The sequence below is a fragment of the Agelaius tricolor genome, unplaced genomic scaffold, assembly GCF_023055355.1.
Source record: "Agelaius tricolor isolate 1412-34295 unplaced genomic scaffold, bAgeTri1.0.p SCAF_4, whole genome shotgun sequence".
Classification (NCBI taxonomy): domain Eukaryota; kingdom Metazoa; phylum Chordata; class Aves; order Passeriformes; family Icteridae; genus Agelaius; species Agelaius tricolor.
In genome coordinates this window covers 7,859,861-7,872,409 of record NW_027269264.1, presented here as the reverse complement: position 1 = coordinate 7,872,409, position 12,549 = coordinate 7,859,861, and the positions used below count along the sequence as shown (strand labels likewise).

General features: G+C 37.9%; 1 protein-coding gene across 12 annotated transcripts in view; it reads left to right on the top strand.

The window, feature by feature from the left end:
- The window catches only part of ELAVL2 (ELAV like RNA binding protein 2), an 88,557-nt gene extending 76,309 nt beyond the window's left edge, over positions 1 to 12,248 (top strand). For 7 of the 12 annotated variants that reach the window (XM_071424496.1, XM_071424504.1, XM_071424501.1 and 4 more), the window contains 4 exons: positions 1,736 to 1,889; positions 4,381 to 4,606; positions 8,991 to 9,029; positions 9,507 to 12,248. In XM_071424496.1, coding sequence (XP_071280597.1) covers positions 1,736 to 1,889; positions 4,381 to 4,606; positions 8,991 to 9,029; positions 9,507 to 9,837 — 750 coding nt within the window. In that variant the 3' untranslated portion in view covers positions 9,838 to 12,248. The remainder of the gene's footprint in view (positions 1 to 1,735; positions 1,890 to 4,380; positions 4,607 to 8,990; positions 9,030 to 9,506) is intronic. The other 5 variants (XM_071424493.1, XM_071424495.1, XM_071424494.1 and 2 more) reach the window with 3 other exon arrangements.
- The last annotated feature ends 301 nt before the right edge of the window (positions 12,249 to 12,549 follow it).

Genomic DNA, 12,549 nt, shown 5'->3' with positions numbered 1-12,549 from the left:
AACTTGCAGTAAATTAGCAAATATTTTGTTCAGGTTTCTTCTCTTCTGATAGACTCTTTGTGAATTTATATTTTTATATGTGGCAGCATGTGTCCAGCAGTGTGAACTCCCCCTTGAAAGACAGTGTCTGCATGGCTTTGGTCATTCAAGATATTACTAGGACTAATCCTGTTGCCCAGGCAGCCTGTCTCCATTCCTTGGCCTTGAGTCTCCTTAAAATCCTGCCAACTGAGGCATGGAAGTTTATTTCTTAAAGAAGCTCAAGGCTAAATGGGCAAGTAGAACAAGTTTGTTCATTCCAAAAGGGTAACTGTTACTGTCATAGTGCTTCATTGGCTGAATGCTGGCACACTTTACTCTGTTTTCCTGTAACTTTGATCATAGGCCTTTAGCTTTTGTGTGGCTCTCAAGTGGGAAGAACAAGGCAGTGTGACTTACAAGGTTCCATGCTGGATAGCTGCAGGTCAGTCCTCCTCAACTAGCACAAAGGTACCTTGCGCAAAGCCTCTGGGTGGAACTTGAAGGATCACAGCAGTGTTCAGGGTACTGCTTATTTCATCTCTGGCATGTTGTCTTCTGTTTTGCTTCCATAGCAGTCTTAAGAGTCTGCTGGTCTGTGCAGAAATGAGACAGGAAGGATTTGAAAATAAATATCAAAGAATTAGGCAAAAAGAATGACAGAATCAAGTTCCAGTTGCCCAGTATTGGCTAATAGTACATGAAGGGGGAGGGAAGGAAAGGAGATAAATCTGACTACTTCTTGAGGATCCTTTTTACTTTTATGTTTTACATAGGTGAAAAGCCTAGATGAAGTATTTTGTCGTGTTGGAGAAGCACAGATGTTCTGTCCTAATCATTCTTGTAGTACCACCACTTGTACAAACTTCAGTAGGAAGTAGTGAAAGTGCTGTTTTGTAGCATGTGTCTGAAGGTCAAAGAATCTACTTAATCACCTTAAAAAATTTTGACTGACTTGTCAAGGCAGCAGGTAAAAAACTTCTGTCCAAAAGGATCCAAGAATTTCCTATAAATGGCATTTGTTTTTAAGGCCTCTGTTGCAGAAATTGAGAAGCTGCTGAGCAGGCAAAATACAGGTTGGAGTCCTACTTCTGCCATTCATTCTCAGGCCTGTGAAAGTGATCTAGCAGAGTTTATCTTGATCTCATAAATGATTGTCATTATGAGTCATTTGGTAGCAAGCTCAACATGTACAAAAGACACAGCACTTTAAAAATACTTGCAAACCTATAAGTGTTTCAGACTGTCTTTCTGTGCCTTTGGCCTACATATCACACTGAAATCTTAATTCCTGGTATGTTTTACTGCTTTTTAATGAGAATTCATGGAACATGGGGCATTCATAGAACTTCTTAAATTTGTCACTTTAATCATATGCTTTCTCCACCAAGACCTGCTGGAATATGTACCTAGCTTTTTCTCATTTATTCGGAAGTACTTTTTATATATGAATTCACGTAGTCGGCTGCTCCTGTGTAGTCTAAGTTGCATTCCTTCTGTGTTTTGGAAGCTAGCTCCCAAAAAAAACTCCAAAATCAAAAAAAAAAAAAAAAAAAAACAAAAACAAACAAAAAACCCCACTGAACTGGCTTTGCAAAGTAACTGTTCTGTCTGCTGTTGGAGATGTTTTTATGTCTCAGAACAGATAACACTGTCCTATTTTAGCTGGTTTGAAAGTGTTTGTTTTCTAGGATTTTTTTATGTTTTTTTTCCTAAGGTTTCTTATGCACGACCAAGTTCAGCTTCTATCAGAGATGCAAATTTGTATGTTAGTGGACTTCCAAAAACAATGACCCAAAAAGAACTGGAACAGCTCTTTTCCCAATATGGACGTATTATTACTTCTCGTATTCTGGTTGATCAAGTCACTGGTAAGTAGGCAGTTTTGCATGGCCTTTCATGGACTCACAGTTCGAGATATTTCACCTTTCAGTACAATAGTCTTGTCTCTATAATGTATAAAAGGTGTATGTAGGCCAGAAAATGCTTTTTTCTCCTGGAATTGTTCATAAATATGCATGGACAAAAATAGACTGTATAGCGTACTGAGCCAGCTTGAGTCATTTCCACCCTGAAGGTGCAGTTCTGAAGCTTGTTTGATGACTTGTAACAAATTTACAGCTTCCATAATCTTCCTTTCCAAGCTGCTGTATGAAAATAGTTTCCCAGTGCCTTACAAAATGCTATTAAACTTTTTCTTCCTAAAAAGAAAATTATATGCAGAAATGCACAGCTGGTTCTCTGAGGCTAGGATTACAGAAGCCCCAGACTGGCAGTTGCTATTAAGACTGTTTTCAAGGCTAACTCATTAAATTTGGGCACACACATGAACTTTGAGTTCCTCAGGAGCAGAGAAATTCTGTGATTACTTGTGCCATAAAGTATAAGATGTAGCAGGTTATTGGCGTAATTATAGTATGTGTGTCAATCAAGTAATGGTTGTCAGTGGCACTTTGTGGTTACTCTTCAGACTCAGGATAGTAATGTCTGTGGTTTTTTGCTGTCTCAGATGGCTGATCTTGAGCATCTTTATAGTTTTCTGAATCACCTGCTGTGAGGTTTCTGCCAGAAATAAGCAATTGAATGAAAAGCCCAAGTACATGACAGGAGCATTGAACGACATACAAAGAAGCAGGTTTGGAGAACTCTCCAAGCTCTCCCCCTTCCAGAGCATTAAGGGGTGGGACAGATGAAGTAATTTACTCCCATAATTATTCCCTGAATAAGCTGGGTTTGATTTTTTTTTTTAATAGTTGTACCTTTTCAAAGCTACATATCCTCTTGGGTGGCAAACAGCTTTCAGCTGTAGAAGGTCATAAGGTTTTTTAATTGTCTTATTTTGAAAAGTTTGCACTTGCAAGTATGTGAGTCTTGGCTGACCTTTAGAGGAACTTATGTGTACTCCTTTGACTTCCACTAAGTTAAAAGAAATCTCAAGGTTGACACGTAGTACTTAGAGAGTATTTTAATAGGTTGAGTTGTTGAGGGTGTAGAGAGGCCTGGAAAAGAAAGCTAAAGGCCAAATCTTGACTTGTAGGTATAGCAGATTTGTGGGACAGATTCCTAGTCTGTGTGCAATAAATAGCTGTTCACAATAGATTCCTGTATATTCATACATAGAAATGGGTGGCATTTAACGAATGGACCAGTAAGTAAATATAATTGAACTTCTAATATGTGTTATAATTCTATTAATATTCATAAATCATGCTATTGGTAGCATCCTTTCTGGCATATAGATTGTTGTTAAGGCTTAAGCTTTCTTGCCTCTTTCTTTTTAGTAATTTGGAAGAAGTAGGCTCAGAATGGTATGAATAATAAGGTTGTGACACAAACTGACAGATAAAAAATGCAAAGTTGAAGCTGTGACATTTGCCTCTTTAAAGCTTTCTTATGCCTCTTCATTGTCACTTTTGATGGCTTAAATCATTGTTTATGAAGAGAATACATTTCTTGTCATTAATGTCTTTCTCAGTTGAGGACAAATGTTTAACTTGTCTGGTTATTCATGAACCAAAATTTAAAAGGGCTCTAAATGGCACTTGAAATATTACAACAAAACATTGATCTAACTAATGTTGGCTGTTAGTAGCTTTAATGTTAATTGGTTCAAGTATCCAATGTAGCTCAATATGTTTATCTCTAAGACACTTGGAATTTTTGATGCATGATGTTCCTATGACCTTCCATAAACACTTTTGAATTCCTTTGCATGTTGCCTTTGACTTTTCTATATCAAGAAAAGTTTCCTTCAAAAGTAACACCTAGTGATGTATGGTGATTGACTGAAACCAAGTATTCTACTCAGAGGTCACCAGTGGCTGGTAAAACATGGCCATAATTCCCATTATTGCAATATAGTATGTGCACATCATCATCCTCTGAGCATATTTGCTCTGAAGAGACCTTCAGGGGATACTGCAGGAGAGCAAAAGCCATCTTTTACTGCTAGAGAGCAGAGAACTAAGCTATTTGCAGAATTTTTGTTACTTTAGGTGCTGCAGAATAGCATGAGCTGACCAGAGGTAACAGTGCAGCTGGTTTGGGTTCATCTCCATCCAACAAAATTGCTTTGTTTCTGAATTCTACTTTGGCTCACTAAATTTGTTTCCACTGTTTTCCCTCAGACTCACAATCTCTTTACACAAATGTGTCTTACGTCAGTTAAATTAAAAATTTAAATCAAAATTACAGTAGGAAATTCTTACTTTATGTTAGAAATCAGTTCTGTTAAGCTCAAAGTTATCATGTGTTCACAGCATTCGACCATCAACATAGCAATTGGTCACACAAGTAAAAGTTAATATGCAGTATTCTGGAGTCTGTGAATTCATTACTGTGTGCTTTTTTCACTTTGTGCAGGGGTGTCACGGGGCGTGGGGTTTATCCGGTTTGACAAGCGAATTGAAGCAGAAGAAGCTATCAAGGGCTTGAATGGCCAGAAACCTCCAGGTGCCACAGAGCCCATCACTGTAAAGTTTGCTAACAATCCAAGCCAAAAAACCAATCAGGCCATTCTTTCCCAGCTGTACCATTCTCCAAACAGAAGGTATCCTGCCCCTCTAGCTCAGCAGGCTCAACGTTTTAGGTAAGTCAAATAATGTTCACAAGTGTGCTGAAACTTGCATGTTCCCAAAGGCCTGTTTGACTGCCTCCACTCTTGTGCATTCCTGCTTATCTGACTTCTGTGTGGAAAGGAAACATGTGAATGTTGAACTTCAGCTATGCTACCACAGTACAGCTAAAACCAAAATGCATGCCATCCTGTTTGATAGCATTTCGGTGTCTAATAAGCATACTTAGTTAAACCAAGGTGACATCTCTCTTGTACTCAGTCACTTAAATTTTTTTTCAAAGATTACTTTTCATTTCCTAGGTTATTCTGGATTAATGTGCAAGTTGATTCAGTTAATATTGACCTAGGAGATAAAATGTTTTTTTCTTAGCCATATGGCATGCCACAGCCAGCTTTTTCTTCATCTAACCCTACATTTTTCCTCTGCATTCTGGCTTTCAGTTTTTTTCCTGTTTAGGTGTCTATGTTCTCCATGCCATACTTTGTCTTTTCTTGTTACAACTTTTCATAATGAAGATTGCTGACATATTTTTTCATGTGCTTTTTGGGGGCTTACATTTCCATCATGTTGAAACTATTGCTACATAGTTCCCAGTGCTATTTAGTGTATTGAAAAGAACTGATGGTGAGAACAAAGTGAAACAAACACTGTACTATCTACATCCATGAGTACCTTGGATTTTTTTTTGTGATCTTTTCTTCCCTCTCTCTGCCCCTGAACAGTGTGACTGGGTTGTGTTAAATAGTAATATACTCAAAGAGTATCTCTGTCTTTTTTTTTCAAGGAAAAAAGACAGTTGACAGCTTGCTTCAAAGAGAATATACCAAATTTCGAATGCACTGCATTGGCTAGGCTTGCTTATACTAAATATTCAAGAGTTCATGGCCTGCACTTCTGTTAGAATTTTTAAATTTTTTCTTCTATTCAGCTTTTTGGTGTTATCTGCTGCATCTCACAGGTGTGAGGTGTAGGTGTTCTGCTGTAGGAGAGGGGATAACAAATTTTATTTACTTTTTTGTGGCTCTTCTTACTATTTCCTAGGTAATAAAAGGGATAGCATACAACAGTGTTCTGAATATTGCATAAAAGTAGACTTGCCGTTATTCTATAGACAAAAGTCTGGGGGCAGAAATTGCAGGATGGAGTCAAGTGCATTGTGTGAAATAAGATCATGGGGTTTGTGTCACAAGCTTATTCAACATACTCTGGCAATGACCTGATGCAGTTGCCCGATCTCTGTTAATAGTTGACAGAGGCCTGAAAACTTCTTCAGTATTAACAATAAAAGTTTCAGGATCAAAACAATGCTTCCTTTTTTTTTTTCTTATTAAGTGAAAACTTGGGCTAGACTTTCAAAATATATATAATTGTTCCTCAGTTTCTGTAAGATGTATAACTTAAATCATCTTTAAAAATTTTCCACTGAAAGTCTCTGAGAATATTTCCAGAGTGTTTTCAAGTCGTCAAGATAACTGAAAAATCATACAAGTGATACCATTACTGTATAAAGTCATCATCTGACAGCCCTTGTAACAAGGAGCTATAAGTGGTGGTGTTTGTAGAACTCTTCACCTTGCTTTCCACCACTCATGTCAGTGACAGTAGACCTCAGTCATCCACACTGTCTACTGCTAGTAGTCAGGTATTTTTTAATCTCCTTTTTCTGCTCTTTTAGGAGTTCAGTAGTTTCTTGTCAGTGTATCCTGCAAACCCAGCTCACTGCAGAGTCAGTGCTCTCTGGAAAACTAAATCAAGTGTATGTTTTTTACCTAAGCTCGTATTTTATTGAGTTTTGATCTATAATAAGACTTTTTCATGTCTTTGTGATTTGTCAGAAAGAAATAAGAGCTTCTTCAGGGTGAACTTTTCTTGAAAGAAGCAGGAATAAGGGCAATAGGAGTGGTATGCACTGTATATTTCAGATATTGGCTAGATTATTACATAGGATTATAGATAGGAGGGGTTTAGAGTTGTGGCATTCTGTAATTGGGGAAAGGTGAGGCAAGAACCACATGGAAAAATCTTGAAAATAATATATGTGTGTATATATATTATAGAAACACTTCATCTGGTAAAATCATAGCGTCATAGGATATCCTGGATTGAAAGGCATCCACAAGGATCATTGAGTTCAGCTCCTGGCCCTGCACAGGACCAAGAGTCACACCATTGCCTGAGGGCATTGTCCAAACAATTCCTGAATCCTGGCAGGCTTGGTGACATGTCCTAGGAATCCTATTCCAGTGTCCAGCCACCCTCTGGGTGAAGAACCTTTTCCTATATCCAACCTAAACTCCCCTGACATAAATTCAGGGCATTCCCTCAGGTCCTGTCAATGTCACCACAGAGAAGAGATCAGTGCCTGCCCCTCCTCTTCCCCTCACAAGGAAATGTAGAGTGTGAGGAGGCCAGCCACCTTTCAGGCTCCCTGGGCTGAACAAGCCAGGTGACCTCATCTGCTCCTCGTACAATTTCCCCTTCAGACCCTTCACCATTTTCTTGGCCCTCCTTTGAACACTCTAATAGCTTTATATCTTTCTTATGTTGTGTCACCCAGAACTGCCCCCAGCACTGGAGGTGAGGCTGCCCCAGTGCAAGGCAGAGCAGGACAATCCCCTCCCTTGCCCAACTGTGATGCTGTGCCTGATGCCTCCCAGGACATGGGGGCCTTCCTTGCATACTAGGGCACTGCTGACTCATGCTCAGCTTTCTGTTGACCTGAAGCCCCAGGTCCTTTGCCATGATTTTCAGTGTCTCACTCTGTACATCTTGGTTTGCCCCATCTCAGGTGCAGAGTCTGACACTTGGCCTTTTTAAATATCATGTAGTTAGTTGGTGATTGCCCAACCCTCTCATTTGTCAAGGTGTCTCTGCAGAGTTCCCTCTGCCTTAAGGGGAGTCAACAGGTCCTCCCAACAACTTAGTGTCATTGGTAAATTTACTAAGTATATGTTCTTTAAGTCCTGCATTAGTTACCAAGTCAGGTGTCACCCCATTCACTGTAGCCCTTTGTGCCTGAGCCCTGAGCCAGTTGCTCACCCATCCCATGATACATTTATCCAGCTGTGTGCTGCACATTTTGTCCAGAAGGATCCTGGGAGAGGCAGTATCAAAGGCTTTACTGAAATCCAAAAACATTGCATCAGCTGACTTCCCTTGGTCAGCTGGGTGGGTTATCCTGTCATAAAAGGAAATTGAAGTTTGACAAGCAGGATTTTGCCCTCTTGAAGCCACGCTGGCTGCGATTGTGTTTTTCAGTACTTCCCAGAATGATCTCCATAATTTTACCAGGCACTGAAGTGAGACTTGATGGGCGTGTAGTTTCCAGGGTCATCCTTCTTGCCTTTACTGAAAATGGAGGTAGTGTCAGCCAGCTTCCAGTCAACACCACCTTCCCAAGATCATGAAAAAAATCATTGAAAGAGACCTCACAAAGACATTGGCCAGTTCTTTGAGTGTCCTTGGATGAATCCCATCCAGTCCCATAAATTTGGAGGGACTCAGTTGGAACAGGAGATCCCACACATGTTCAGGGTTGTTCACCATTCTCACAGCCCAAGACACTGGGACCCTCTTAGCCCATCATCAACATTAAAGATGAAGGCAAAGAAAGAATTAAACTTCTCTGCCTTGTTTGTGTCCTTGTTTGTGGGGTGACCATTTTCATTCTGTAACAGGCTGATGTTATTTTTGGACTGCTCTTTGACATTGACATTTTTAAAAACTTGTTCTCCCCCACATTGCTGGCAAGCTTCAACTCCTGTTGAGCTTTGGCCACACAAATTTTTTCCCTCCAGTGGCAAGCAATAGCTCTGTATTCTTTCCATATCCACCTGATTTTGCCTTCACTGTCCTTACACTTACTTTTTCTGCTTAGTCCTGCTCAGCCAATTCAGCCTTCTGCCTCCCAACATCCTGGGATTGCCAGAAGGAGTAGGAACATGCAAAATCTTTTTTTTGAGTTTATGTTACAATAGTTGCTAGTGATCCAAAATACTGCATCTGTCTTGATAGTCATGTCAGCAAACGTGTCAGAAACCTTAGTAAAAGTTTTTCTCTCAACCAGGTTAGTAATGTGGAAAACTTGACTGATGTGGTCACTGACTGTAACATTATGGTAACAGTATGTGGTGGTTACTACACAAGAATTGTAGCAGCATGGGGTTTAGATGGTGGATGATGCTACCTATTTCCCAATAAGCATCTCCACGAAGAATATCTGTTTTGTCTTCACTATCAGATGTAATAAGGTGCCATGGCTCTTTCAGTGGTGGTACTTTAACATTGCATGAGGTTTGGTACAGTGTAATGGATATGACAGTAATATGCTAAGTTTCCTTAATCTTAAAGGGTGGAAAAGTCTTAAGACTGAACATGTTGCTAAATGTTTTGCAGGTTGGACAATCTGCTCAACATAGCTTATGGAGTAAAGAGGTAATAAAGGATTAGTTGGTTCATAACAACCAAATTATTTTGAAGTATTTTGCAAACTCTTACTTTTCAGTAAGACTTATGTTGGATTTTTGCATGTTGAGACTTCAGCTGAGATTGTTCATTTTGATGCATTTTGCATGAAATAGACAAGCCTTTTGTAGAAGTTCCATGGAATTCCTGTTTCAAATTACTTGCTAATCTTCACTGGTTTTATAGCATGCTTTCCTTTTGATTTTCTGTTACATCATTTCAGACATACCTAGCACTGTTCTCCCTACTTGTGTATAATTTTTTACATAGTATTTGCGCAGTTAGGGGGGCAAAAACTATTTTTGATCTTATCTTTCTAGTCTGAGCAACATGTTCATTCTGTGAAAAGCTCTGTATCATTCTCTTCTTTTATTTTGACATGTCTTTGCTGGGGTTTTGTGTGAACAGCTATATGATGATTCTGTTCTGCTTTCCCTCATTCTTTAGTAGGTTTCCTCCAATGACCATTGATGGAATGACCAGTTTGGCCGGAATTAATATCCCTGGACATGCAGGAACTGGGTGGTGCATTTTTGTGTACAACTTGGCCCCTGATGCTGATGAGAGTATCCTCTGGCAGATGTTTGGACCCTTCGGAGCAGTGACCAATGTGAAGGTCATCCGTGACTTTAACACCAACAAGTGCAAAGGTTTTGGATTTGTGACTATGACAAACTATGATGAGGCAGCTATGGCAATAGCCAGCCTCAACGGATACCGCCTTGGTGACAGAGTACTGCAGGTCTCCTTCAAAACAAACAAAACGCACAAAGCCTAACAAGTTATTCTCAGTGCATTAATACATGAAAACTATACAACAAAGGCGATTTACAGGAAGCTTTATGCATTAGTAAATGCCTTTGTTGTATGCCAGTGTGGAAATGGGGATAAAATGACTACTTAGCATCCTAAGAATATGTGAGATTTTTTTATTGCTACTATTTGAATTAGAACTTCTTAACTATCTTTTGTGTTTGAGTATTGACAAGAGGTACAGGGTTTTTACCTGTCACAATGCGTATTCTATTGCCTTCTTTGAAGAAGGTGGACCTTTTAAAATGTTTCAGCTAAGGGAAGAAGTTTTTTTTCTTTATACATGACTGCCTTTAATCTATGAGTAAATATCAAGGCTTTGTGTAATACTATATTTTTTTTGTCATTTCTTGATTTGCTTTGTGTTTAATTTACATTGTAATGCAATATTGTTTTGTTGTTCAAGAAAAGTATCTGAAGTTTACATTTTATTTATAAAGTTATAAGCAGTATTTATTTCATCATCTTCATTTGGGTTGGGGAGTGGGAACACATTATAAAAGCTTATTGTAAGAATACTGGAGAACTTTTCGTAAAGCAGTACCTTGCCAAAGAGATAAGAGCCTCTTTGATGTGGGTTTAAAAAAGCATCTATTTTTATAAAAAAATAAAAAATTTGGAGAAACTTTTTACTGGTCCTGGAACAAATATTTTGACTTGAATACTTTGAGAAATCTCTTCGTATGACAACTAGTGAGCTTTTAAAACTTACCAGGAAATTTGCAATTGTTGGGAAAAAATTTAGAAAGATTTATGATGTAGAACTACTTTTGAGACCTTTGTATTAAGAAGTAAAGTCAATGGGATGCACTGTTGGTTTCATTTTTGTAATCATCAGTGGAGTCATTGATCATCCTGGTTATTAAGTGATAGGTGGCTCACTTTAATTTGTGATTTTGAAGCAAATGAAAATTTAAAAAAAGAATATAAGAGCAAGCAGAAAACTTAAAACACTGAGATATGGGGGAAAAAAAATCTGTTCTTCCTAAAGAATTCCCTTCAGATAGAGCTCAAGGTGTTTAGTGATGTACTTGCTATTGTTTAAAGAATTGTTTTGTCTTAAGAAAAGACATCAAGCATGATTTGTGCAGTAGCAAATCAGCCGAAGTGGCCTGAGTTGGATGCATTAGGAGGTATTTTGAAAGTTATGTTCAAGGCTAACACCTGAGCTTTGTGTAATGTAAATAAGAACTTAAGTTACGAACCTTTCAGCTAATTTTGATTATAGTTTTTTTTTAAAGTTACATGCCAAGTGATGTTCAATTTTGAATGTTTTTGTATAAGTTTTTTCTTTGTAAATGGCATTAACATTGTTACTTGAGGTCTGCTTCTTTTCTTTTTTCTTTTTTTTTTTTTTTTTTTTTTTGTCCGGAGGACTTGAATTTACAGTGCATCAGATCTGTTGCTATTTTTGTGTGTAGATAGTCTAGCTTCAGCTGTTTATGGTGATGCAACATTTTTGTTTATAAATATGTTTGTGGTAAAAAAACAAGTATAAACATATGTTTTGAGCAAATTTCCTTACATTTTTCATATGAAAACCATAAATACCTGTATGCTATTGAAGTTTAACTTTGTATGATGCTTAAATCACTATTTGGGGAAATAGAAAAAGTCTTTACCATGTATTGAAGAAATTTAAGGAAAACAAATACAGAATATTTTCTGATTAGCATCTAGCTTATAATTAAATTTTTAAAAAAAAGCTGAGGGTTTGATGCCTTCACCAGGATGCACTGACAACTATGTAGTTACGTCCTGCTTTTTGTATAAACTGAGATGCTCATATGCTTCCCCTTAGAAAAAGCAATGTTCTATGCATAACATAGTTGTACACTATCTTTGCAGTTGTTTTTGGTTCTTATTCTTTTAAATTGTAGTTATAAAATTTTCAGTATAGTACAGTACATATACTGTGAAGCGCGTGCTAAAGTGATTAAGCAAGTTTTCATGCTGACCCACTCAATGCTATTCAAAAATCAATTGGCTTCCTGAGTACTTCTTCATTCTTAGGTGCATTTAGATTGTTAAAGCTAATCCTCTGCATTAAAAGTTGTATATAGTATAGAAATCACAAACTTTCTGATGTGGGAGAAATAGTAGCTACGTGCTTCTTTCCTATACTACTGTAGCAACTAACGGCATTGATGAGAAGGCATGTAAATTGGGCTTCACTTTACAGTGTTTATCAGAGCACTTAGTAAAATATAAGGCTGGTATTTATTTGAAGTTGTATAGTATGACTTAATTCACATTTGTTGGAATAGAGAATATATTCTGTTGGGTATTTAAGAGGTTGTACATGTTTTCTTTTGTGTTTGGATTCTTTGTACTTTTTCATGTTCAGTACATCAATAAACAAAGTTGAAGGGAAAACAGTCTCATAAGCTGGTCTTTTACCATATTTTCCACTGCTTTAATGAGTAAGCAATATCAGTGAAAGGTTTCTGCAAAGCTCTTGAGCTGCTTGTAATTTAGGTTAGGATCCTAGTTACCAACAAGGAGGTAAAACAGTGGAGCTGTGTACCAGTTCTGTTACCTTAGAATTAAATGTAGAATCTTTTCACTTTAGTTTTGCATTAACCACTCAGTACTTAGGCTGAAATAATAAATGAGTGTCATTAAATACATTCAGTAAAAATTATTTGCTGTCTGTCTAGCAGGTGCTATGCAGTGT